General features: G+C 39.4%; 1 protein-coding gene across 1 annotated transcript; it reads left to right on the top strand.

Annotated features, from left to right (window-relative positions):
- Positions 1-101: 101 nt before the first annotated feature.
- On the top strand, positions 102-27,804 carry LOC140468779 (uncharacterized). The gene is made up of 7 exons (XM_072564833.1): positions 102-424; positions 2,565-2,751; positions 4,977-5,080; positions 17,667-17,820; positions 21,276-21,493; positions 25,358-25,523; positions 25,636-27,804. The coding sequence occupies exons 1-7, from the start codon at positions 224-226 to the stop codon at positions 25,806-25,808; spliced, it is 1,203 nt and encodes a 400-aa protein (XP_072420934.1). The 5' UTR covers positions 102-223; the 3' UTR covers positions 25,809-27,804.
- Positions 27,805-27,998: the final 194 nt, after the last annotated feature.

Here is a 27,998-nt window from a genome sequence, read left to right as displayed (position 1 = left end):
ACACTGCTGTTAGTTTCATAGATCAGAGTTATGATCTCTGATATATTAAACAGGCTGAATATCAGTCCTAGAACATCAAAAAATTCAGACAAGTGGAAGGTTACCTCCTGTTTAAAACTGATAAAGCCAAAGTTGTAGCAAAAAGAAAATTGGATAAATTATTGTTTTACAAAACTTTCTGATCATTCTGACTACTGACTTGAAAAGGCAGACTGACAAGAACATGGATTCTGCTCTCAGTTTTTATGCATTTGCCTGCTTTTTGTATATTGCCTCGTTTGAAACATCTTCAGTGACACATTCAACCACATGCCCACCAGGACTGAATGGCTGTATGATACAAAATATATCTGTTCTGGATGTCAGTGGCCGCAGACTCGGAAGAAACTATCAGGACTGTCTGAAGCACTACAACCAATTACAGGTGAAAATCTAGAATTTCTTTTCTTAAATGAATAGTTTTATTCAAAATAAGCTGAAGAAAAAATGTTTGAGGTATTAGAAGAGACTGGGACTTTTTCCACTGGAGCACAGGAGTTTGACAGGTTATGTTATAAAGGTTTATAAAATCATGAGGGGTTTAGCTAAAATGAATGGTAGGTGTCTTTTCCTTCGGGTGGGGGATTTCAAGACTAGAGGGGGTATTTTTAAGGTGAGAAGAGACGGATTTATAAAAGACATGAGGGACAACCTTTTTACACACTGGTTCATGTTTGGAATGAACTTCCAGAGGAAGTAGTGAATGTTACAACATTTAAAAGACATTTGGATAAGTACATTAATAAGAAATGTTTGGAGGGATATGGGCCAAGCACAGGCAGGTGGGACTAGTGTAGTTTGGGATTATGGTTGGCATGGACTTGTTGGACCAAAGGGTCTATTTCTGTGCTCTATGACCTCTTCCTTTAAAGCAAATTGAGTTGTTTTTAATGTATTCTGTAATTTTAATTTAAGGAAATTAAGTGACAGTGAACATGTGTTCAGAATACTATTGTTTGATTTTTCTTCTAAATTCAAGGTCGCAGGCATTTAGAATAAACATAATTTTAACAAAATATTAGTCATTACTTCATAAGGACAAATCTGTACCACTGATTAGCTATATTCAGAATATGATCCTTTTTCCAGAAACACAGTGGCACAGTGATTAGATTAGATTAGATTACTTACAGTGTGGAAACAGGCCCTTCGGCCAAACAAGTCCACACCGACCCGCCGAAGCGCAACCCACCCATTCCCCTACATTTACCCTTTTACCTAACACTACGGGCAATTTAGCATGGCCAATTCACCTAACCTGCACATCTTTGGACTGTGGGAGGAAACCGGAGCACCCGGAGGAAACCCACGCAGACATGGGGAGAATGTGCAAACTCCACACAGTCAGTCACCTGAGTCGGGAATTGAACCCGGGTCTCTGGCGCTGTGAGGCAGCAGTGCTAACCACTGTGCCACCGTGCCACCCTCCAGCAGTTAGAACTGCTGCCTCACAGCACCAGGGCCGCAGGTTCGATTCCAACCTCAGGCAACAGTCTCTATAGAATTTGAACATTCTCCCCATGTCTGCGTAGTTTTCTTCCGGTGCTCTGCTCTCTTCCTACATCCAAAGATGTGAAGGTTAGGTGGGATTAGCCATGGGAAATGGAAGAATAGGGTGGAGAGGGGGGTGTGGTGAGTTTGGTCTTCAGAGGGCAGTGTGAATTGGATGGGCTGAATGGTCTGCTTCCACACTGTAGGGATTCAATAATCTATTCGAGGAACAAAACATCATTTTCTGAACTATGTAAATGTCAGTGTATCTGCTTTGTGAAGTTTATATCTAAGCTCTTTGCTCAGTTCAAAATGAGGTAAAGTGTCAATTTCACTACTTGACAACCCAATATGTCTATTTTTTAATTCTTAGAAGATATAATAACATTTTGCAGTAATGTGCTCGTTATTTTAATAGATATATCTCCAATAAAATAAACACGACAATGCAGCTATAAAACTTGGAGAGTATCAAAAAAATTTCATGTAGAGAGGTTTGGAGATAATTTGTTATCAAATGGATTTTCCATGGAATAAAAATGGAGGTTAAATTGCAGTTAAATTTTTATGTTGCACTTCAGAACTGGCAAACTTAAAATTAGTAAGTAAACACTTAAGTGAGTGTTATTAATGTATCAAATTTTCCAAGCCTAACAATGCAAGTCAACGTGAATTACAAGATTTGGTAATCACTGTGATATGCAGGTTTCTGTGCCAAGAGCATTTAACAGACATTCTGGGGGCAGAGGGCTTATTCATAATAAAGAAATAAACTTTTGTACTATCACAGTCATCAGGTAACACCAGCTTCCTCTAGTATATTCAGTGTTTATCCGACATGAATAAGAATGCTGATAAATGACTGCAACAATGTTGCATTATATAATCCTCACAGCAAAATCATAAATAACCCATACCATGATTTGGAAGGTTATCAACAGTTCTCCTGAGAAACAAAAACTTGATGCAAAGTTTGAAACATTGATCCAACTTGTACTTAACGTCAAATAACTTTGTTTAATGTTTGGTTCCAGGTGCTACTTCTGAATAGTACTAACTTAGAAACTGTAGACAACATAGCATTTTCAAATATTTCCAGTCTTCAACAGCTATATCTTCATGACAACAGATTAGTGGAGTTTCCTTCCAAACCAATGGCCCCACTCACTTCACTCCAAATCCTAGTTATCAGCAATAATTTCATCAAGGAAATTAAATCAGGTATGTTTTTCTTTGTTTGCCTATCTACATTAGTAAACAGTTTATGTTTCATGACGAGTGACAGGGACTTCATTACAAGCTATTCCCCAACCAATACTACCATCAAATTAACTGACCACATAACGATGTACTGTTTGTGGGATGTTGGTAGAACATATTTTTCTTTGTTTGATGGTTTATGGGCATTCCTGGCAAGGCTAATATTTGTTGCCTTTCCTTAATTGCCCTGAAATTAAGTGGTTTGCTAGGCCTGTCAACCACATTGCTGTGGATCTGGGGTAACATGTAGGGACACCAGATAAGAATGAAAAGTTATTTCCCTACAAAGCAATAGTGAACTCACAAATCCCACCTTGGTGAGATTTGAAACAGTTTCACCAGACCACTAGCCTGACCCTCTAGGCTACCCATGTGTGTGTGCTTTTATTAAGCTAATGCATTTCAAAAGTGTATTAAATTTAAGCTAAAATTAAATGCATTTTAAACGAAATGGAAAAAGTAAACTTTATTATATTGTAATTTCAGAAAATTATTCTTTCCTTGGCCATAGATTTTGTATTACCTATACTTTCATTTGTTACAAAAGAAAGGAATTTAACACAGGACTAGTAAGATTACGGTTACATGCTTATAAATTCCAAGGCTAAACTTACCAATTGGTTTTAAGATTTTGAGAGAAATGCAAATTGAATTGGAACATTTCATATGAAATTTGCCCTTTGAGGTCAATCTGAGTTCTGTATTCTTAACAAATGTCACTGTATATTCTGTGTTGGGTAGGTGAAATAAATGGTCATTGCTCACATACAGCATTTTTAACACCGCAACGATTGTAAATTTAAAGTTAATATGCTGCACATGATGAGAAATCTGGATGTATAATTGGATATCACAATCTGACAAATCAGTAACCCGGGTAATGTTCGATTTGAGTTGACTGAAATTAAAAGAAATGCTGGTTGAGTGACACTTTGGCAAATATCTTTCTAAAATTGTTCTGGATATATGTATGAATGAGAAACATCAATGGTTACTGCACAAGTGAAGATTTCATAGCATTAGGATAAATGGCTCTCTTTCAGCGTGGCAAGATGTGATGAGTGGATTGCCACAGAGTGTTGGAGCCTCAACAATATGTCTTGGCAAAGGGAAAAAAATGCGAGGTTGCTAAATTTGCTGATGACACCAAGCTAAGTGAGAATGCAGCCTGTGAAGAGGACGTAGAGTCAACAACTGGATACTCAAAAGGCAAATCGAGTATGTGAAATGTGAACTTGTAAAATTTTTTATATAACATATCAATTTTATGATACCCATTTATTTGTGATATATCAAAATTACGCTGTTTTTAAATTGAAAATCGTGCAGGTCTGTAACATCTCTGCCACTCACATGGAGAAAATTTAAAGAATTAGCACCAGCACAGGCACTGAATGGGCACAGGCACAGGGGGCTGAATGGCTTCTTTCCTGCATCGTCATTTTTATGGCTGAACTATTTTTTCACCCAAATCAATGTGAATAATCAATGACTTCAGCTCTATTGTAGTTTGGAACCTGAAAGTGTAGAGCACACACATGGCATCAGGATGAATTTGACCAAGTCACAAAGCAATTTTTGTACATCATGAAAATAATCATATATGCTCGGAAATCCACACTTGAATCATGGACTTAAGAATTTGTATGTGAATGGTTAATAATCATTCAATCAACGATAATGCTAAAAATTGATTTTAACAAGAACTTCAGAAATACAGATTTCTAAATATCAAAAATATCCTTTGATTTAATTCTTAACATCAGAGAAAGATGTCATTTTGCTGAGTAAGCCAGTAGTAGGTCAGACGTAGAAAGGATAAATGGGGATGATCACAAACTCTGCATCGTTTTCTGCTCTTGGATGAGAAATCCTGAGACAGTCACAGACCTTCACAATATGCACTGCTGGAATTCAAAGGTACACAGTGGAAGCACAAATTTGGAAACTCTCTCTTTAAAAGATACATCACTAATATTTAACAGAACTTTGTTGCAAGCTTACAGGAAATAGGGTAAACTTTGATCTGCACCAGCTGAGAATGAAAAACCGTGTTGTTTCTCTGGTGAGTGGGTGAATCTATTGAATTAATGCCTAACTATGAAGTCAAAAATCTATCTAATGTTTATAATGTTGCATAATGATATCAAAGAAATATTTTTGTAATGCACTTTGTTTTTCATTAGGTGCATTTGAGCATTTGCAGGAGCTCAGGGAGCTGCACTTGGGGCCCCAAGCACAGTTTCAGGATTTTCAATATCAAGCATTAATGCCTCTGAGAAAAATTAAGGTGAGAATAAAGCTTTACATGTGAACAATGCTTTGAAAAGATGTTGAAGCTAGATACAGATGTTAAACACCATTGGATTCCCCCTCTGCTTGCCATTTCCATAAATACTCACTTTTTACTTTTCTTCAGCCAATTCCTTCCCTCTGCTTTGGGTTTCAGTTTTAAAAAAACTTTATCAAAGGCCTTTTAGAAATCTAAAGGCACATCCTATGGAACTCCACATTTCACTTCTGCAGAAATAAAAATCAGTAGTTCCTCAGGAAGAAACATTTGTCTCCAGAGCCATGCAGTCCATTGGACGATGCTAATAGTCCTGAAATCTGTTCTTCTTAATCCATCACTTCACCACATTTTAATGTAAAACTGTTGGGTCTTTAAGGATTTGGATCTTTTTTTCCTTCTAATAAAATGTAAGCACCATATTTCCAGTTCAAGGACGAAACCTCAACAGTTGCTGACTCTTCTTGATGATTGTCAACAAATATCAATCCGGTCTCTCACTGATCCAGGATGGATACCTTTCTTCTCAGTGTAGTAGATCTGTAGGATTCTTTACTTTGGAGGGTGTCAAGCTTGTTCATTAAATATACTCAAAGCTGACATTAACAGGTCCTTAATCAAAAAGTGTGGCACTGGAAAAGCACAGCCAGTCAGGCAGCATCCAAGGAGATGCCCGACCTGCTGTGCTTTTTCAGCGCCACACTTTTCAACTCTGATCTTCAGCATCTGCAGTTCTCAGTTTCTCCAAGTTCCTTAATCAGTAAGGAAATCCCAGGCTGTGGGAAAAGGCAGAAAAGTGGAGTTGAGGATTATTGGGTCAGTCATGCCATTGAGTAGCAGAATAGACTCCATGGGCTAAATGGCCTACATCTGCTCCTATGTCTAATGGTTTTATGGGGATGATCAATTAGGGGAAAGTCACCCCCAATGTTGGAGCAATAAGATTTTGCATGGCACTGACCTTCCAATCATAGGTTGGTTTTCTCTCATATTTGTAACTAATAGACTCACTATTTGACTACAAGCAGGAAAGACAGGAGAGAACCACTGTGTGGTTGGAGTGCAGTGAGAAGATTTGTGTTGGCAGTGACCAAACCTGCTAATGCCAAATCAAGGGACCGCCAAGACCAGAGGTGGCATGGATGGACGAGAGGGTTGGAAGGACGCCTGGTTGCTAAGAAACTAGGAGCCACAATGTGAGGTTGAGGGTTAGAGCAATTGGTGGTGGAGAAGAGAAGAGCTGGGCAGCAAAGGGCAATAAGATGGACTGCAGAGTGTTGTGAACCAGCTAGTGTTAATACTGAACAAGCCAGACCTCAGTGTGACAGCTGTCTTCATAAATATGTTCTGCAACTGATCTCGAAGAGAATGTCAGTGTGCTTTTAGCAAAGAATAAAATGTTGGTTAAACAAGTAAAACATGAACTTCATTGCACAAATCAAATAGATTCAAAATGATTTCTGATGAGAGGTCACTGGACTCGAAACATTACTCTCTTCCTCTCTACAGATACTGCCTGACATGCTTTGAGTTTTTCCAGGACTGTCCTTTTTGTTTCAGACATCCAGCATTTGCACTTCTTTGTTTTTTTTTTATAGAAATATTTCTTCAGTGACATCAGAAAATGATTGAAATCACACTATTCCTTTTATCCCAGCAATAGTCACACAAGCACTGAAACCCCAGTGAAGGAATTCCCACTGTCTCCACATTAGGGTTTTTTGCTTGGGCTGGCACAGCCAGACCGGTTTCCTTCTGATAGGTTTCTCCACTCACTCAATGCTTACTCCTTCAACTTTCCCTGAAACATTGAAAACAAACTTCAAACTAAACTCACAACTTACTTCCAACAAACATGACTTCCTGAAACTCAGTTCTCAGCAGTCTTTCTTTGGCACATCCTCTGACTGTCTATCGGACTTTTTGCATTGTTTCATCTCGTTGAGTGCTCTAGGATTCCTGTTGCTAAACAAAAGGACAGTTCTGTTCTACTTTTTTTAATGTACTAAACCATTTCACTTCTCTTTAGGGGTTGAAAAATCTTATTAAAAATGCATATCTACAAACAAGCCTCCAGACTTCCCACACTCAGCACACAAAAACAACTCTTTATGTAAAAAAATAAAAATCATGAATCCCATTGGTCATACAAAGATGTAATCTATCAATTAAACTTAAAGTTATACATTGTTCCTAACATTTCCCTATGGGGAATGGAAATGAGAACACATCTTTAAAAGACATGTTCATTGTTCTATATGATCTCATTATTTCTATTTTATTATTACAGATTTTACTGCAGACAGAACAATGTATTTACATCAAATACACAAAGATCTTTCATAAAAATCATTCTACACATGTTCATTTTCAACACAACATTCATTTTCCTTCAGGCTTGCCCTTGATAAAGCACCAGCTCTTCCTGCTAATTAATAATTTTCAAATTGCACAGTTGTAGAATTAAACCTCAAGAAACAGCCTTCGATTCTTGCTCTGATACTTAGCTCAGAAAGTCAGAGGACTTTGGTCCATACAAGAAGTCTCTGCACTTATTCGATATGTAAATTTTAAAATGACGTAGATCCAACACCAAACTCAAAGTCTCCGTTTCCTGTTGTGTATTTCTGTTGGCAAGTCATAGTCATAGAGATGCACAGCACAGAAACAGACCCTATGATCCAACTCATCCATGCTGACCAAATATCCTAACCTAATCTAGTCCCATTTGCCAGCACTTGGTCGGTATCCCTCTAAACCCTTCCTCTTCATATACCCATCCAGGTACCTCTTAAATATTGTAATTGTACCAGCCTCCACCACTTCCTCTGACAGCTCATTCCTGACACCATGCTGTGCATGAAAAAGCTGCCCCTTAGGTCCCTTTTATACTTTACCCTCCTCACCCTAGACCTATGCCCTCTAGTTCTGGACACCCCAGGGAAAATACTTGTCTATTTATCCTATCCATGCCCCTCATGATTTTATAAACCTCTGTAAGGTCACCCCTCAGCCTCCACCGCTAAGATTCTTGCTTTTCTTTAACATCCTTTCTTTAACACTACAGTGCTGAACTTTGCAACAATGTATAATTCACTCATTCATTGCCTATGTAGTACAAAAACTTCTGCTTTGTGTGAAGTACTGAGCATTCAGTATAGCCATTATTTTTGCTTCTCTGGGTGCTATGTGGCCTTGTCCCACACTGTGGTCCAAATAGGTTACTTTTGCTTTGGTAAATTCACTCTTTGCCTAGTTTATAACCAAAGTGGCTCTCTGTGACCAATCAAGTAGTCTGTCCGAATGTTATAAATGTTCTTCCCAGTTTTGGCTAAACCCAACAATATCACCAATGCATACAAGGCCAAAAGAGATAGAAGCAGCAATAGACCATTCATCCCATTGAGTCTGCTCTACAATAGTTGCAATTATCTTGTTGATTATTCTTTGAAAAGTTGCTGGTGTATTTTCATTCTGAACATTGATAAAATCCATCTAGGACTTAAGCACTACCTACCATCTTATCCAATCTGGTTACTGGAGGATGGATTTTAGAGTTTTCAATTTCTGATTCATTCTCAAATTAGTCTGATATTTCTATTTCACTTCCTACTCCGTTCACTGCTGTAAACATACTTTTCTCCTGACTATGCTCCCTGTCACAGTATCACTTTAAGATATTAACATGAAACACATGTAATGAGTATTCAGACAGAAGGAAAAATCAACATTATTCATATCATTAGATTAGATTAGTTACAGTGTGGAAACAGGCCCTTCGGCCCAACAAGTCCACACCGACCCGCCGAAGCGTAACCCCACCCACTCCCCTACATTTACCCCTTTACCTAACACTAGGGGCAATTTAGCATGGCCAATTCACCTGGCCTGCACATCTTTGGACTGTGGGAGGAAACCAGAGCACCCGGAGGAAACCCACGCAGACACTGGGAGAATGTGCAAACTCCACACAGTCAGTCGCCTGAGTCGGGAATTGAACCCGGGTCTCTGGTGCTGTGAGGCAGCAGTGCTAACCACTGTGCCGCCCACAGTCTCTTTTTGATGATAATGTCCCAATGAACCTTCCTTTTAGTGGATCCCCAGAGACGAGTAACAGTATTATCACCTTATTTCCAGAGACAAATTTTGAGCTTTCAATTTTTTTATCTGCTCTAGCTGATTGTTTGTTGAGCCTTTATCAAATGCTTTTTTTTTGTCAACTCACATGTTTTGGGTAATTTTCCTGGTAACTTGACAGAAATTTTGGTAATGTAGTTTCTGAGCTTTGATTTCTATATTTTTTAATGAATTAAGGCAGTCCTCATCTTATTCATCTATCAGGTCAAAAGGACTGAATCCTGTGAATTCATTAGGGACATCTCTAATGGCAAACAGTCACAACCAGTCATTGAGACATAACTGACAACAGGCTGTAGTCATGATCTGTAAAGTATGTTGCATCTCTCTCAGGTCAAGTAGCTGCTGTTAAATTCCAAAATAAATCTGGTTCACTAATATCCTCTAGGGAAGGAAATATACCTCTCAACCCTGTCTGATCTACATGCATTCCCAACAATATGGTTCACTTTAACAGCCCTCTGGCAATTAGGGATTATAAATAAATGCTGGCCTAGCCAACTCCACCCACATCCCATGAACAAGTAAATAAATCTTCATTGGTTTGTCCTTGAGAGAACTTCTGTTCTATAACAAAATCACTAAACCTTTCCAAAATTGCTTAAGAGTGATTAAGAGAACACTTCTCCCTTTGACTTAACATATCCAGAATCTCCAGCAGTTTGACTTTTTCTTTGCAGTATTTGAGGAATAGTTCTCTTGACTATCCTGAGCGAGAACACTATTCCTAATAGACTGTGAAGGAGCACACCACTTGTATGACTGTTTCAGTTTGGAACCCATTTCTTTTTCTGGTACAACTGAGAGGATTCCTTAGGTGTTCCTAAAACTACAATAGGTCTCTAATTTAATTTCCAGCAATTGGTTTTGGTGTGCCCTGCCATCTTGAAATGTAAGCATATTATTTTCTTAACATTCCTTTTAGATTCTAGTTTTCTTTTCCTTTTTATTATTTTGTTTTTCTGCATATTCCCTAAAGTTAATGCCTTTTCCACTCCCAAGTTTTCTATTGCCCAAACTTTGATATTGATTCCCATTTGACCATCTCCTTACATGTAACTACGTGATGTATAACAAATAGAAGCAGAAGTAGGTCTTCCGGCCATTCCAGGCTAAAGGGGTAGCCATGGGCACCCGTATGGGCCCCAGCTATGCCTGTCTCTTTGTCAGACACGTAGAACAGTCCATCTTCCGTAGTTACACCGGCATCACTCCCTACCTCTTCCTCCGCTACATTGATGACTGCATTCGTACCACCTCATGCTCCTGCGATTAGTTGAGCAATTCATCAACTTCACCAACATATTGCACCCTGACCTCAAATTCACCTGGACCATCTCTGACACCTCCCTCCCCTTCCTGGGCCTCTCCATCTCCATTAGTGACGACCGACTTGACACTGACATTTTTTACAAACCCACCGACTCCCACAGCTACCTGGATTACACCTCTTTCCACCCTACCTCCTGTAAAAATGCCATCCCGTATTCCCAATTCCTCTGCCTCCACTGTATCTGCTCTCAGGAGGACCAGTTCCACTACAAAACACACCAGATGGCCTCCTTCTTTAGAGACCGCAATTTCCCTTCCCACATGGTTTAAGATGCCCTCCAACGCACCTTATCCACATCCCGCACCTCTGCCCTCAAATCCCACCCCTCCAACCGTAACAAGGACAGAACCCCCCCCCCCCCCCCCCCCGGTCCTCACCTTCAACCCTACCAATCTTTGCATAAACTGCATCATCCGCCGACATTTCCGCCACCTCCAAACGGACACCACCACCATAGATATATTTCCCTCCCCACCCCTTTCTGCTTTCCGCAAAGACTGTTCCCTCCGTGACTACCTGGTCAGGTCCACGCCCCCCCCCCCCCACAACCACCCTCCCATCCTGGTACCTTCCCCTGCCACTGCAGGAATTGCAAAACCTATGCCCACACCTCCTCCCTCGCCTCCATCCAAGGCCCCAAAGGAGCCTTCCACATCCATCAACGTTTCATCCGCACATCCACCAATGTCATTTATTGTATCCGTTGCTCCCGATGTGGTCTCCTCTACATTGGGGAGACTGGAAGCCTCCTCACAGAGCGCTTTAGGGATCATCTCCGGGACACCCGCACCATTCAACCCCACCGTCCCGTGGCCCAACATTTCAACTCCCCCTCCCACTCTGCCAAGGACATGCAAATCCTGGGCCTCCTCCACCACCTCTCCCTCACCACCCGATGCCTGGAGGAAGAACGCCTCATTTTCCGCTTTGGAACACTTCAACCCCAGGGCATCAAAGTGGACTTCACCAGTTTCCTCATTTCCCCTCCCCCCATGTTTTCTTTTCTTTGGCAATTGTTTATATTCATTGAGGAGAAGACATGTAAACTCATTTCAGAACCTCCACTGCAAACTTCAGCTCTGCAGTGCCTGTAGTTTCAGCACTTCAGATACTGCATGTGCGCACAATGCTGCAGGAACTACCTCAGTTCCAGGCTTCCAGCTCAGCACCGCCCTCATGACCTGTCCTACCTGCCAATCTCCCTTCCCACCCTCCCCTCTGACTTATCACCTCCATCCATCCCCACCCCCATTCACCTATTGTACTCCTTGCTTTCTTCTCCCCAGCATCCCCCCCACCATTTATCTCTCCACCCTGGAGGCTTCCTGCCTCTATTTCTGATGAAGGGCTTTTGCCCAAAACGTCGATTTTCCTGCTCCTTGGATGCTGCCTGACCTGCTATGCTTTTCCAGCACCACTCCAATCTAAACTTCCGGCCACTCAAGCCTGCTCCGCTATTCAATATGATTACTATGATCATTGTTAATCATCCAACTCATTACCCTGTTCCCACTTTTTCCATACCTTATGATCACTTTAGTTCTAAGAACAATACCTAACTTTTCCTAGAAAGCATTCAATATTTTGGCCTCAACTGTTTTCTGTGGCAGGTAATTCCACAGGCTCACCAATCTCTGGGTGATGAAATATCTGCTAATTTCATTCATAAATAACTAACTCTGTATCCTTAAACTGTAATCCCTAGTCCTGGACTGTGCAGTAATCAGGAATATCCTTCCTGCATTTACCCTATCTGGTCAGATTAGAGTTTTATGTTTCAACGCATTCTTCTAAACTACAGTGAATATGATTTAATCCTGTCTCTCATCTTACGTCATAGAGTTGTACAGCACAGAAACAGACCCTTCGGTCCAACTTGTCTATCCCTCCCAAACCTTCCTGCCATCTCAGGAATCAGTCTGATCAATCTTCCTTTAACTCGGTCCACAGCCAGGACATCTTTCCTCAGATAAGAAGACCAGACCTACACACAATATTCCAGGTTTGGTCTTACCAAGGCCCTGTATAATTGCAGCAAGATATACCTGCTCCTGTGCTTAAATCCTCTCACTATGAAGACTAACATACCACTTGTCACCTTCACTGTTTGCTGCACTTGAATGTTTATTTTCAATGACTGCTGTGCAAGGACTCTCAGGTCTTGTTGCACCTCCCCTTTCCCAATCTCTCACCATTCAGACAATAATCTGCTTTGTAGTTTTGACTACCAAAGTGGATAACCACATATTTATCCACATTATATTTCATATGCAATGTATTTGTCCACTCACTGTCCAAATCACACTGAAGCATCTCTGTATCTTCCCCGTCCAGCTTTGTGTCAGCTGCAAACTAGGAGATATTACATTTATCTAAATCATTAATATATCAAATGTAGCCACCAGAACTGCCACGTCTGGGACCTTTGATACCTGATGCTCATCTAAACAAGTCTTTATTGTTACCAGATTACTATTTTGGAATTTGTAATTCGTTATTTGGCAAAAGGAGTGAAGGTGACATGAGCAAACACCTTTTCATTTGGGAAGTATTTAAGATCTGGAATGTGCTGCCTGAGAGTTGGAGGCAGTTCACTGTGAGAGGAAATTGGATAATTCTGTGAAAAGGAAGCTTGAGCAAGGCTACCAACAGGAGAGATGGGAACCAGGTCTGGGATGATGGGTTCTGTTTGTATTGTACCTATTCCGCACTGTGATCATATTTTGCATTAAACATATTAATTGTAAAAACACACTGAACTTAGTGTGGAGGGAAGGCCTTACGTGGAAAGCCTGAGGGACTTTGGTCTGTTCTCATTGGAGAGAAAATGGCTGAGGGGATTTAATAGAGACATACAAGATGATCAGAGGATTAGATAGGGTGGACAGTGAGAGTCTTTTTCCTAGGATGATGACATCGGCTGCAGAGCTGCAAATCGAGGAGTGATAGATTTAAGACCGATGTCAGAGGCAGCAGGTTCTTTACTCAGAGTGGTAAGGGCATAGAATGCCCTTCCTGCCAATGTAATTAACAGCCACATTAGGGGCATTTAAACAGTCCTTGGATAAGCGTATGGATGATGATGGGATAGTGTGGGGGATGGGCTTCAATTGGTTCACAGGTCGGCACAACATCGAGGGTTGAAGGGCCTGTTCTGCGCTGTATTGTTCTATATTCAACGATTATCCTATTTCTCAAAATTTCTAACTTCAGTGATCGAAACCACTGATTCCCACATTCATTGTTGTCTTGCAAATTCTGGAAATGTCTGATTCAGTTTATTTCTTGTAGTTTTGATATTTAGGTCACAATTGGTGTCCAATCCCAAGAGTTATTTGTTTAATGCCACAGGAGACAGTCTGCTGTGGTAACTTTGGAAACTTAAGTTATAAAGTAATGCTTATCAAAGCAGTAACTTTACAGGCTCACTACTGCTTTTGCTTCCCGATTTGGCTTGGTTGACACTTGTTCTCTGTTCAATGCATTTGGGTTTTCTACTTCCAATTACACATTAGCTTGTAGGAACTTCAGTTTCAAATTTAGTTGCTTATTAACTCTTTCCAAGCCACAACCCACACCGTGATCATTACATTCTAATTGGTCTGGGTGAGGTGAGACTCCTTTCTAAGTGGTCTAAGAATTGTTTGATCAATTTCTAATTGTTTGTTGAGGCTGATGGGCATTAATTTGATGTCACCTCCCACAATCTTTTAAAATTGATGTGATATTGTGTCAACTGTTGATACTAAAAGTTGAAACGACACTACGACAGGATGGTATCTGAGGATATTGAAGGAAGTCAGAGTGGAAATTTCAGAGCTTGACAATTATCTTTCATTCAGTAGTGGGGAGAGTACTAGAAGTAATTTATTTGGGATAGAGTTAATAGTCACATGGAAAATGTAGATTGATACACAAGAGTCAGCATGGATTTTTTTAAGGGAGTATTGTGTCTAACTAACTTCCTGGAGTTTTTGAAGAGGTTTTCCAAAAGGCATTCAATACCATGCCACATGAGAGACTCACGAGAAAAGTCACAGGTCATGGCATAAGCAAGACAGTAGCAATGTGGATACAAAATTGAGTGAGGGGTGGCAAACAGTAATGGTTAATGTGTATTTCTCAGGCTGGGTGAATGTTTGCAGTGGTGTTTCCCAGAGATTGCTGTTGGGATCATTGCTTTTCCTGATATATATATTATTTCTATATATATTAAAAAAAAAGTGTGTCAGCAACAATTTCAAAGTTTGCAGATGACAGAAACATTGGCAGAATAGTAAATTATGAGGCAAGTATTGAACTTTAAAAGGACATTGATGTTTTAGTGGAGTGAACGAATGGGTCAGGTAAAGCTCAAAGTGAAGAAGTGTTCTGAAGAAAGGTCACTGGACCTGAAACGTTAACTCTGCTTTCTCTCCATAGGGGATGAAAGTGAGGACTGCAGATGCTGAAGATTAGAGTCGAGAGTGTGGTGCTGGAAAAGCCCTTCATTCCTGATACATTGATTTTCCTGCTCCTTGGCTGCTGCTTGATCTGCTGTGCTTTTCCAGCACCACACTCTTGACTTTCTGTCCACAGATTCTGCCGAATTTTCCCAGCAAATTCTGTTTATGTTTCTGATTTCCAGCATTTGCAGTTCTTTGCTTTATTTTTGTTTAATAGATAAGTGAGGTTAGTTGTGGGATGGGGGTTAGTTTAATCATTATTCAGGAGGTAGACAATGTATTCAGAATTATAACTTTTCCTGAGCAACTATTTATTTAACTACAGTGGAACGCTCGCTCAGGGGAGTCTTCAATTTCCTGGGTAATTCCCTTGGAGCTTGTTTCAATGGAGATTCCACAGGGTTCCCACATGAAAGTCTTATCCAGACTTCAGAAGCAATTATCCTACCATCAGAAAATCTGTGCCGCAGGTCTCCTACTTCTTAACGCAAAAATGCAATGTATAAATTTGATTGTTTTAATTGTTGCTATCAAATTGTGTGAGCTGAGGGAAGACACCAAAGGGGCAGAGGAATTTTAATGGATAGAGAAGAGTTTTGGACCCCCCCCCCCCACTCCAACAATGTAATCATGGATTGTATAAATGTTAGTCTTGTAATGAATACTTTAACTGGATAAGTTGATACTGATTTCATAAAGGTTTACATCTGAGTGACCATGTCATACCTATGAAATACTTGAAGTGCAGTACCAAATAAAACTGAAAAGTACTGTGGATGCTGGAAATCGGAAACAAAAACAGAAGTTGCTGGAAAAGCTCAGCAGGTCTAGCAGCATTTCTCTGGAGAGAAATTAAAGTTAACATTTTGGGTACAGTGACTCATCCTCACAACTGGAAGTGTAGTGGTTGTTATAGAGACATGCAACTGTTTATCTCTGACTTCACCAGACTGTGGATTGTGTGATAATGATAATGGCTTTGTGTGTATAGATGTCTGTCAATTTTTTTTAAATTGCTAACTGATGTCTATAATTTCATCCCAATTTTAAAAATTGTGATGTTTGACATTAATACTATCCTTGTGTGATGTGGCTTTAAGTTTAATGAAGCAGTAATGATTACTCAGTATATTGTTAAGTTCTTCCAGTACTGCTACAAGCTGTCCAATTACCCCACAAATCTCACACATAAAGAAGGTAACATTACTTTGAGACTGTATCATCTGATAAAGTAGTAAGAAAGATAAAATGGAAACGCTGAAAACCCTGAATTTCCTCATAATTGTCAACACAGCTACATCTCCTGAAAACTTAAGCCTAATGAAAATCTCAAGAGGGGCAATCTCAAGTAGTGTCCCTACCTGGGGACTGGGAGACCTGGATTCAAGTTCCACTTGCTGCAGATGTGTATAATAACATCTCTGAACAGGTTGATTAGAAAAATAGGTTAAATAGAAAAAACGAACATCTCAAGAGGAGCCCTTGGGAAATAAGTGGAAAGAAGAACTTTTGATGCCTACCTAAACCTTTGTTAATTTAATTTCGAAAATTAAATCTCATTCAGGGATGACATTATTTTGCATATTTTTGGGAAGCAACTGAATATTTGTTCTTCTTAAAAGGGTTTTCCTAATTTTAACCCCCACTGTCTGCTGGGATTATTTCACTTTATTTTCTCCATCATCCCCGGCAACATTTCAAAAACTGCAAACAAGCAGTTTTCTTACAGAAAGGCTGGCCAACAAATATTTCACTTTGACTTGGTGTTGGGTCTAAGCTAGTTCATTTGGAGAGGAGCAAGTCAAGAATTTTTAAGATCTGGAGATGCCGGTGTTAGACTGGGGTGTACAAAGTTAAAAATCACACAACACCAGGTTATAGTCCAACAGGTCTAAATTTGGAAGCACTAGCTTTTGCAGCACTGCTCCTTCATCAGGTGGTTGTGATGATGAAGGAGCAGTCCCCTGAAACCTAGTGCTTCCAAATAAACCTGTTGGACTGTAACCTGGTGTTGTGTGATTTTTACCGAAAGATTTTTAAGGCACAAACGTATCAGAATAATGAGGTTCAGGCATAAAAACACCAATAGCTTCACAACACAGAAAAGTACATTGTTGCTGTTCCAGTGACACATAGGGCAGGGTACATTGCTCGGATATGATTAATATCCAGCAGTCAAAGGTGAAGGTACCATTTTGATGGTTGCATTCTTTCCAGTGAAGGCACTGCCAAGTGAACCCACAGGGAGTTAACATATTATCATCAATGTAACTAATGCTGCAAGAATTTGGAAATGTTAGTCTAAATGAAGCATTTCTGATATGCAGGTCATAATGACTACAAACATCCTACTCAGACTCTGATAAAAGTCTAGTTTGTACTGGTTCAGTTTTCCAAGGTCTCTGGAACTTGCATTTGTAATTAGCACAACTGAAGAGAGAGTACTGTAAAAATCTGACAAATCAGATGTACTAAGCTCAGGCAATTTTATAAATCAAGAGTCAAGAAACAAACACAGGCATTTATAGTCAAGTATGCAGGAAGGCAATGAGACCAACCCTGTCTCAGAGGAACTAGTAAATGTTTGGGGCTGAATAGAATTGTTGTGAATATCTCTGGGCATATAGAGCATGAAGAAAGATAATGATTGACATTAAATTATTTCCTTCAGGTGCTGATTCTCAGAGACCTCAACCTCACATTTGTACCAGTCATTAATCAAATGCAATTGCTACAGGAGCTGGACTTATCCAATAATAAGATTGCTCGAGTGTTATCACAGTACTTTTATAAACTGACCAAACTACGGACATTGCGATTGTCAGGTAACAATCTACACTATCTCGTGTTTCAATTCAATCACAAATGTTTATCACTTCTAAAAGTTTTCAAGAGTTGTTTTCGTACTTCTAATTTAGCTGTAATGCATTGAAATTATTTGATTGCAATTTATTCCAAAGGAAAATAACTGTCTCATCACAGCCTGTGTTTAGATTGACAAGTATACAGGAAAATTAATAATAAAAATAGATTGTGTGGACATATTAAATGAAACATCAGGTTCAGATTTTGATGAGAATTAAGAGCTACAAACAAAAATGTCATCAAACATTTTGAGACAATCATTCTTCCACGCTTGATATTTCCCCTCAGTAGTCAATGGGTCATTGATAGTGTCTATTCCCAATCTTCTTAACCCTTTTCTCTAACATTTATCCTACCAGCCATTCTATTCATCTTAATGTGTTACCTACAGCAGAGTCCCACCACATCTTCCCTCTTAGCTGTTTGTACTCAGAGTACTGTTCTTTCTATCAAAATCATTTTTTAGTCTTCCACTATCTCTACTTCAAATTGCTCTTTCTGTTCTTATTGTCAACACAGCTGCAACATGAATGACACCCTTATTTATCTCTTGCCACAGTACTGTCCATTGAAACAGCAATTTGCACTTAGGAAATGAACTGTTACCACCAGCTAGGAAGTGGATGTCAGCAACTGACCACCTAATTCACACCCTACCTAATTTCCATTCTTTTGATTCCTCTTCCAGCTCTTTATGGTTCTCTTTGCTATTTCTAACAGTGGAGTTGAGAATAGTTAGTTAGAAGAAGGTCAATAATTAAAATTATAAATCTGGGTGCAGAATTGCTCATCTGGGAATAGGCCAGTGGATATTTTTGAATTTGTTCACATGATCTGGATGTTGCTGGTTTCATCAGCATTTATTTCCCATCCTTCATTCCTCTAAAGAAAATTGATGGTGTAACACCCTTTTGAACCATTGTCATCCATGTTTGATAGCTATATCCACAGTGCTCTTAGAAAGGAAGTTTCAGGATTTTGATTCAGTGATATATTTCCAAGTCAGGATAGTGTGTGGGGCTTGGAAGGGAAGTTGCAGGTGGCCGTGTTGCCACGCATGTGCTGCCTTTCTTTCTCGGCAATAAAGGTCATAAGTTTGGAAGGTGCTTGTTCTGCAGATGTATAGTCTGAAAGGGTTAATATTGAGGAGTGCCTGAAGCACCACTCATTATGATATTGTCACATAGGTTTGTTACCTACAGCAGAGTCCCACCACTACAACTGTTAGTAGAACAGTTATAGGATTTTGAAGAAGTAAGTCTTAAACATCCATACCATACAAGAGCTAGTTAACACAAAGTGAAGTGTAGATTCTGTTTGACTGCTGCTGTCAAAAAGCCTTAGAAAGTTGCTGCAGTGCATTTTGTTGATCAGTGGTTCCCAACCTTTTCGGTATCAAAGCAAAGAAGATGCATAACTGTGCAGATTTCCCTTCTCCTGCATATGCACGGTGACAAATGGCAGCAGATACTGTCTTCAGTGTCACTGACTGAAAACCACTGCTATAGATAATACCCTGTGTAATTCTCTGAATGTCTTCTATTGACCAGGAACTCTGTAGCTCTCTGGATAAGTTCTAGAATTAGTAACATCAGGTTTAACTTTATATCTAAATTTATTTTCATTTTTGATCTACTTTTGGTTTCTTTTCAAATATTCCCTGATTTTTCTTGGCTGACCTTCACAGCATCTTTTCTGTTTGCATATTCATTTGGTTTCTTACAATGTCATGGAGTCAGAGAGCTGTACAGCACTGAAGCGGACTCTTCAGATCAACCCATCCATGCCAACCTAAATACAACTAGTCCCATTTGCCAGTGTTTGGCCCCTATCCCACTAAACCCTTCCTCGTCATATACCCATCCAGATGTCTTTTCAATGTGTAATTGTACCAGTCTTCAACCTCTGTGTGAAAACGTTGCTCCTTAGGTGTCTCTCAAATTTTTCTCCGGTCACCTCAAACCTATACAGTCTAGTTTTGGACTCCTTGTAAGTATTATCTGAATCCTTTCAAGTTTCACAACATCCTTCCTATAGTAGGAAGACCAGAATTGCACAGTGTTGCAAAAGTTGCCTAACCAATGTCCTGTACAGCCATAACATGACCTCCCAACTCATATACAAAATGCACTGACCAGTAAAGAAAGTGTACAAAACCCCTTCTTCACTATCCCATCTACCTGCCTCTCCATTTTCAAGGAGCTAAGAACCTGAACTCCAAAGTCTCTTTGTTCAGCAACACTCCCCAGGACATACCATTAAGTGTTTAAGTCCTGTCCTGATTTGCCTTTCCAAAATACAACACCTCACATTTATCTAAATTAAACTCCATCTGCCACTCCTCGGCCCATTGGTCCATCTGATCAAAATCCCATTGTAATCTGAGGTAACCTTCTTCGCTGTTCACTGCGCCTCCAATTTTAGTGCCATCTGCAAACTTAACGACCCATTCTTCTTATGATCACATCCAAACCATTTATATAAATGACAAAAAGCAGAAAGTGTCTTCCTTTAAATTTTATAATCTTAATTACTTGCTTTCCTTTAAGTAGGTATTTAGTATTTTAGTTTTCAATTCTGAAAAATTCTGCTCAAAATATTAACTCTTCCTCTTCATAGGTCCTGACCTCTTAAGACTGAGTATGTATTTGCAACATCTGTCATTATCTATTTGTAATGTTTAATAGTTCTGATCATTTTCCGTTCACATTTTCATAGGTAAATGTATTTTCTCGTGCATTTACTTTCATGTTTCAGGCTTTCATTAAAAGCAGATTGGATGTAAAATAGAGCCTCATAGCTCACCTGTGAAGTACCTTGGACTGGTTTACTCTATTAGAAGCTTGTTATAAATACAAACTATTGTTTTATAACGCGCGCACACACGCACACCGTTATAGTGAGAACAAATCTTGAATTGGTTCACATTTGTTCCTTTTAGCGAAACCAAATAGCTTTCTTTATTAAAACAGGTTTTAAAAATATTCAAATATTCTGGAGTCAGGTAAGTAGGCAATAATAAAATGTAGGCACCCGATACTGAGCCAATATCCACACAGCACTCATTACATTGAGAAACATGTAGAAAATGTCATTCTGTCTGTCTGATGAGCCTTTGTAGTGTGATGAGACTTTCACAAAATCATATTTACTGTGTGTTAGTATATTAACCAATGGTTTATGAAAACTGTTTACTTACTTAGTCTAATCAATCTATGATCAATCTTTATGACCAAGGTTTGATAAATATGATGATATTTGGAATTAACTACATTTTAAAAAAAAAAATGGCCTGCCTCAATATCCCTAACCTAGTTTAATACTTGGATCTTTGTGTGTTTTCCATTTATGTTACAACAAAATGAATCTACTTTTGATTATTTACTCACTACAAATCTGTGATTTGTTTTTGCAGGGTCAGGCGTTACATTTATAAGCAAATCAGCCTTCAATTCTCAAAATAATCTGAGATTATTGGATTTGTCCAGGAATAAACTTGTTGCCTTTTCTAGAGAGATACTAAATCCCATCATTCGATCAGTAGATGGTGCTGTAGACATCAAACTGACCCAAAACCCATTTCACTGTGATGCTAGGATGTGCTCTATGAAGAAGTGGTTGGATACTGTGAAGGTACAATTTTGCTGCCGAGCTTCAGATAATAGAACATTTACATTTAAAGGGACTGTTGAAAATGAAATTATCTTTTTGAAAACAAAAATACCATGAGCTGACTTGAAAGTTTGCATGATAAAAACCAAAGCCACTCAACTCCTGATCTCAAGTAGTCTTGCCCTAATCAGGAACCAGAGAGTTGAATTCCAGAGTTGCCCTAGCAAAATTGAAGTTAATGGGATTCAGTTGGGAAACCTCTCCACTAGTTGGAATCATACCTGACATAAGGGAAGATGGTTGTGGCTGTTGGAGGTCAGTTATTTAAGCGCCAGGACATTGTTGTCATGAGTTCCTCGAGGGGAGATTACTAGGCCCGACCTTCTTTAGCTATTTCATAAATGACCTTACCTCCATTGTAAAGTCATCAATGAGGATATTTTGCTTATAGAGTTAGAGTCCAACAGCATGGAGACGGGCCCTTTGGCCCAAACCAGTCTATCCATGCTAACCCCATTTCCCTGCACTTGGCCCATATCTTTCTAAACCTTTCCTATCCATGTATTGATTCCAATGCTTTTTAACTGTTGTTAATGCCTCAACCACTTCTGCTGGTAGCTCATTCCATATGTGTACCACCGTCTGTGTAAAAACGTTGCTCTTCAGATTCCCTTTTATTCTTTCCCCCTAACCTGAAACTGATCCCCAGTAGGCCTCGATTCCCCAACCCTCAGAAAAAGACTGAGTGCATTCACCCTATCCATGCCTCTCATGATCTTATAGACCTTTTACAAGGTCCCCCCGAGTCTCCTACACTCTAAAGAGAAAAGTCCTAGCTTGTCCAACCTTTTCCTATAACTCAGACCCTTGAGTCCTGGCAACATTCTTGTCAATTTCTTCTGCACTCTTTCCAGTTTAGTAACATCATTCCTATAGCAAGGTGACCAAAACTGAACACAATATTCCAGGTGCAGCCTCACCAACATTTGTACAACTGTAACATATCTTCCCAATTTCTGTACTCAATGTCCTGACTGAAGGCCAGTGTGTCAAAAGCCTTCTTTACTGCCCTGCCTACCTGTGACTCCATTTTCAGAGAACTATGCACCTGAACTCCAAGCTCCTTCTGTTTCACAACACTCCTTAAGGCCCTTCCATTCACCATAAAACTCCTACCTTGATTTGACTTTCCAAAATGTAAGACCTCACATTTATGCATATTAAACTCCATTTGCCATTTCTTGGCCCACTTCTCCAGCTAAACAAAGTCCTGTTGCAATATCTGAGAACCTTCCTCATTGTCCGCGATACTGCCTATTTCAGTGTCATCAGCAATCTTACTAATTATGCCTTGTACATTCTCATCCAAATCATTGATGTAGATAACAAACAGTAATGAGCCCAGCTCTGACCCCTGAGGCATCCCACTAGTCACAGGTCTCCAGTCCGAGCAGCATCCTATCACTAACACACAGTTTTCTACCATCAAGCCAATTGTGTATTCAATTTGCCAGTTCCCCCTGGATTCCATGCAATCTAACCTTCCAGAGCAGCCTACTGTATGGAACCTTATTAGAGGCCTTACTGAAATCTATATAGACTACATCTATTGTCTGGCCCTTGTCAACCTTCCTGGTCACTTCATCAAAGAACTCTGACAGATTTGTGATGCATGATCTTCCATAAAGAAAGCCATGCTGACTACTCCTAATTAAACTCTGTCTTTGCAAACGCTTGGATATCTTATCTCAGAATCTGAAGTAACTGACCTACACAGATGTGAGGGTTACTGGTCTATAGTTCCCAGATTTTTCTTTGCAGCCCTTCTTGAATAAGGGCACAACCTTCCAGTCTTCTGGGACCTCACCTATGAGGCTAACAATGATGCAAAATATCAGCCAAGCACCTGCAATTTCTTCTCTAGCCTCTTGCAGTGTTCTTGGATATATCTGGTTGGGATCAGGAGATTTATCCACCTTCATACATTTTAATACATCCAACACCACTTCTTCGGTGATATGGACTGTCCCCAAGGTATCATCATTAACTTCCCCAAGTCTTCATGTCTTTCTCCATAGTAAACACAGAAGAGAAATATTCATTGAGTACCTCGCCCATCTCCTGCTGTTCTACACATACATGTCACTTTGGACCTTGAAGGGTCCTGTTCTCTCTCTCGTTATTCTTCTTTCTTGAAAACATTTAAAGAACCTCTTTGGATTCTCCCTATCTTCTCAGTCAAGGCTTTTCGTCATCCTGATTTCCTTCTTCAGTAAACTGAAGTTGTCATTGTCCATTGTGTTGCTAGACTTAGATAATATTCAGGTTTCGGCTCACTATTGGTAAGTAACATTTGAACTGCACAAGTGCCAGTTAATGACTATCTTCAACAATAGAATCTTACCATTTCTCCTTCACATTCAACGACATTGATGAATTATCACTATCAACACTCTCAGGGTTACTATTGACTGGAACCTGGACTGGGTTAGCCACATAACTTGTGTGGGGCTCCAAGTGTTCTCTGAAGGCTGAGGATTCAGCAGTGATTATTTAACTCACTCTCTGATTCTCCAGTGGCTGTCCACCATGTACAAGTTCCCCTCCAAGCCACACAACAAAGTAATTTGGAACTATTTTGCTGCTTTTTCACTGTTACTGCCCCATTTGGCCCATAACCTTCTATTCATGTATCTGTTCAAATGTCTTTTAAATGTTGTAACTGCACCTACATCCACCACTTTGTTTGGCAGTTCATTCTACACATCGACAACCCTTTGTGAAAAAGTTGCCACTGAGGTCCCTTTTAAATCTTTCTCCTCTCACCTTAAAAATATGCCCTCTGATTTGAAATTACCCACCCTAGGGAAAAGATCTTTGCTACTCACCTTATCTATGGCCCCCTCATGATTTTATAAACCTCTATCACCCCTCAATCTCCTGTGCTATGGTGAAAAAGATTTCAGCTGATCCAGCCTCCCCTTATAACTCAAATCCTCCAGTCCAAGTAACATCCTTGTAAATCTTTTCTACACCCTCTCCAATTTAATGATATCTTCCTATAGCAGGGTGACCAGCACTGCATGCAGTACTCCAAAAGTGGCCTCCCTAACATCCTGTACCACGACAACATGACATACTAACTCCTACCCTCAGTAATCTGAGCAATGAAGGCAAGGGTGCCAAACCACCCTGTCTACTTGTGATGTAACTTTCAAAGAACTATGTATCTGAGCCTCTAAATCTGTTTGACAACATTCCCCAGGGCCCTACCATTAACTGTATGTTAGTCTTACCAAAATGCAATACCTCACATTTATCCAAATTAAAGTCCATCTGCCACTCCTTAAGCCCATTGGCCCAAATGATTGGAGGTTATTGGGCTAGTGTAGGTTAGGTAGGCTTCGGTCGGCGCAACATCGAGGGCCGAAGGGCCTGTACTGCACTGTATTTTTCTATGTTCTATGATCAAGATCCCTTTGAATTTAGATAACCTTGTTCACTGTCAAATATATCACTACTTTTGGTGTCAGTTCTCTTCTCCCTCATCAAGTTAATCAATTAGGTCTCCTTTCCTGCTTTCTAAATTTATTTTCTAATGTTATCATCCCCCTAGTCATATTGTACAATTCCGTTGTGCTCCTGACCTTTATCTTCTATCACATTGTATGCTGTCATAACTTATTTTGCATTGTGAAGATGGTGATCACTGTTATTTAGAATATTAGGATGTGACAGGCATAAAAGAATTGTTTTCCTGAAAATAATCACGTAGAGCCAAACCCTTAGTAAAATGCTATATAAAGTAAGCCACCAGTGAACACCATGTATAATCCAGATTTCATACAGACTGTAACGTAGCACACTTGTTTTTCATGGTTACAGGTACAGCTCGATATGTTGTGTGACAGTCCTGACAGCTTCAAAGGGCTCTGGATGAGCCAGTTGCCACTTTCTCTTTTTAACTGCTCGAATGAGCCTAATTTTGCATTTTTACCAAAAGCATCTCAAGCAAACAAAACTAGTATTGTTCATTCATTTCTTGGCAAAGGTAATTACCTGTTCCAGTTTTTATAATTACATTTAAGTTGTAGATTTTTTTCTGGTTTTTTTTCATGGCAGCCTTTTTCAATTAGAGTAATTTTTCTTTTGCATTTTATCAGGGATCACTGCTATTGTAATTGTTGCTGCAGCTGTACTGTTCACTCTCCTCCTCAGCCTAATATACTTATCACCAGTGAAGTCAGTTGGATCACTGAGACAATGTGGCTGCAACAGAGTGGAATCTACTCCACAGGAGAATGAAGAGCAAGACACATGCAGTTCTTTTATTTAAATAAGATGGACATCATATTTTCAAAATTTGCATCAACACAAACAATGTACAATGGAAGAAACTCTGATCTACTACTGTAAAATACGATAAATGATCCTACATACCCGATAAAGTTTTTGTTTCTTCGTTTATGTTAACATACTCTGCATTTATATACCATCTTTCCCATTTGCAGGCTGTCACAAGCACTTGTCAACAATTTATCATGCAATGAATGGAACAACATGAAGTCAATTTTAAAGTGGAAAAGAAATTGTAATATTTTACCAGGTCAATTCAGAGTCAATACCTGTTTTGAAACACAGCCTTTTTAAGCTTTGTTTTCTGCTAATTCTACATACCTGGATGGCTTTTCTCATTGCATTCCATTAGTCATGCAGTATATGTAAAGCAAGGGATAATGCTTCATAAATTGTTACAATTTTGGTACAATGATTTGTTTTAACCTATTTGTAAATACTGTATCTTGGAAACTTTGTGCATCTGGTTTGTTTATGTGTGATTTGGCAATGCTAGCTTTCCATGTGATAGAGAAAGAGAGGTAATCTGAAGAAAATCAAACACTATGTTACCATAAATCTTGGGGACTCTTCAGATTTATACAAATTGTACACCTGTAAATGTTGCAAAAGGACTTGAATCCTGGGATTGTTGAATAGTGCCTGCAGTGGTGGACCAATGCTTCCCTTACACACTGACTCTTCCCTGTGGAAGTTTGCAGGAACTGGAATTGCATGGCAGAGGTATTTTCACCAGTGGCTTGTCTACAGACCATGGTGTAGTTAATGATGGCCATGTCTTGAAGCCCAAGGTGGACTCTGGGTTTAGGCCGAAGCCTATCTTTAAACTACCTTCCATGTTTCTTCTCTATGTCTGTATGTTAATACTGGATACTGGGAAGGACTCACAGCTGTAGGCTTTAATTTCACCATCTAGCACTGCAGGAACACCGAAGAATGGGCCAATATTTTTTAAAACCTGAACTGAAAAATAACATATCTAACACAGAGGATTACTTGGAGCGAGGGTAAAATGACTAATCTAACCAGAGCCTTAAATAGTTCACCTATGTTTTGTGTTTCACTTATATTCACAGTTAATAGGTGAATGTTAAAAATATTTTTCAAAAGAATTATTGACTATAAAAGATCTGTCTTGTGCACTGACTGTTTTATGCTTCCAGTTCCCTTTTGCACTTTGATCAGGATAATAGTTGAAAAATTTTAACTTTAAAAAGTGTTGGAGTCTATAAAAATACACCTGTTGAAAACCAGTGCAGCTTTCAGCCTCTGACGAAGCAGGAAATTTGTTTAAAGAACACTCTGAACCCTAAAGGCAGCTAACTCAGGCACAAGCTTGCAAAAACTATTCTACTTTGCTACAAGATTGGGCAAATTCTTTTATTTCAATTCCACACACAGTAAATTTTGCTGTGAATCCACCTGTCCAATTTGTAACATATTCCATGTTTCCTGTTTCCTTTCTCTCAAAGAGGAATAGGTTTTTATATTCCTGTTTTTATTATGTGTGCATATTATTTTCAATGCAGCTTTGCTCCCTATCTCAATCTGGTAGAACGTGGCGCTTAGTTTTGGTAAACTGAAGCTTCCTGATTCAACAAGGAGTACATGGGGAAAAAAAAATCTGGTTTCTCTGTTGCTTCAGGAAGTTTTCCCAGGGAGTAGCTCAATGCCACAGATAAGAGACATTTGTAAATTTAAGCCTTTTTCACTTGTCCTTATTTCTTGTGTGGTTTACTATCAAAATGTTGTCGATAACACTGCTAAATTTCACTTTGATGAAGGTACCATAACATATGAGTAGAATATTTTAGAGTGTGATCATCCCCTCAAGTGAATTGGCATTTAACACAATTCCATTCAGCCTCAGTGTTTTTTGTAATAGATATTTGATTTTTTTAAAATCTCAGCATGGTTTGAGGTCTGCATGTGGTGGATTCTAGTGGAGTGACATAGAGGTTATGGCAAATAAAATGGTGCGGGAGTGATAGCTGGAGGGCTTTTACACAGGCCCTCTCCCCAGATACAACTACCCGAACATAAACTGAAGTTCTAAGCTGCATTTTCCTGTATTGGATTTGTAAAGCTGGTAACTGCCTTAACTCTGTTCCCAAACTCCAATCAAAATATTTAGGTCTTAGTTTTTTTGGGGAAAAATAAAATAATTTTC

The sequence above is a fragment of the Chiloscyllium punctatum genome, chromosome 1 (genome assembly GCF_047496795.1).
Source record: "Chiloscyllium punctatum isolate Juve2018m chromosome 1, sChiPun1.3, whole genome shotgun sequence".
Taxonomy (NCBI): Eukaryota; Metazoa; Chordata; class Chondrichthyes; order Orectolobiformes; family Hemiscylliidae; genus Chiloscyllium; species Chiloscyllium punctatum.
Note: the sequence above shows the minus strand (reverse complement) of the source record. Positions and strands in the feature narration are given on the sequence as shown.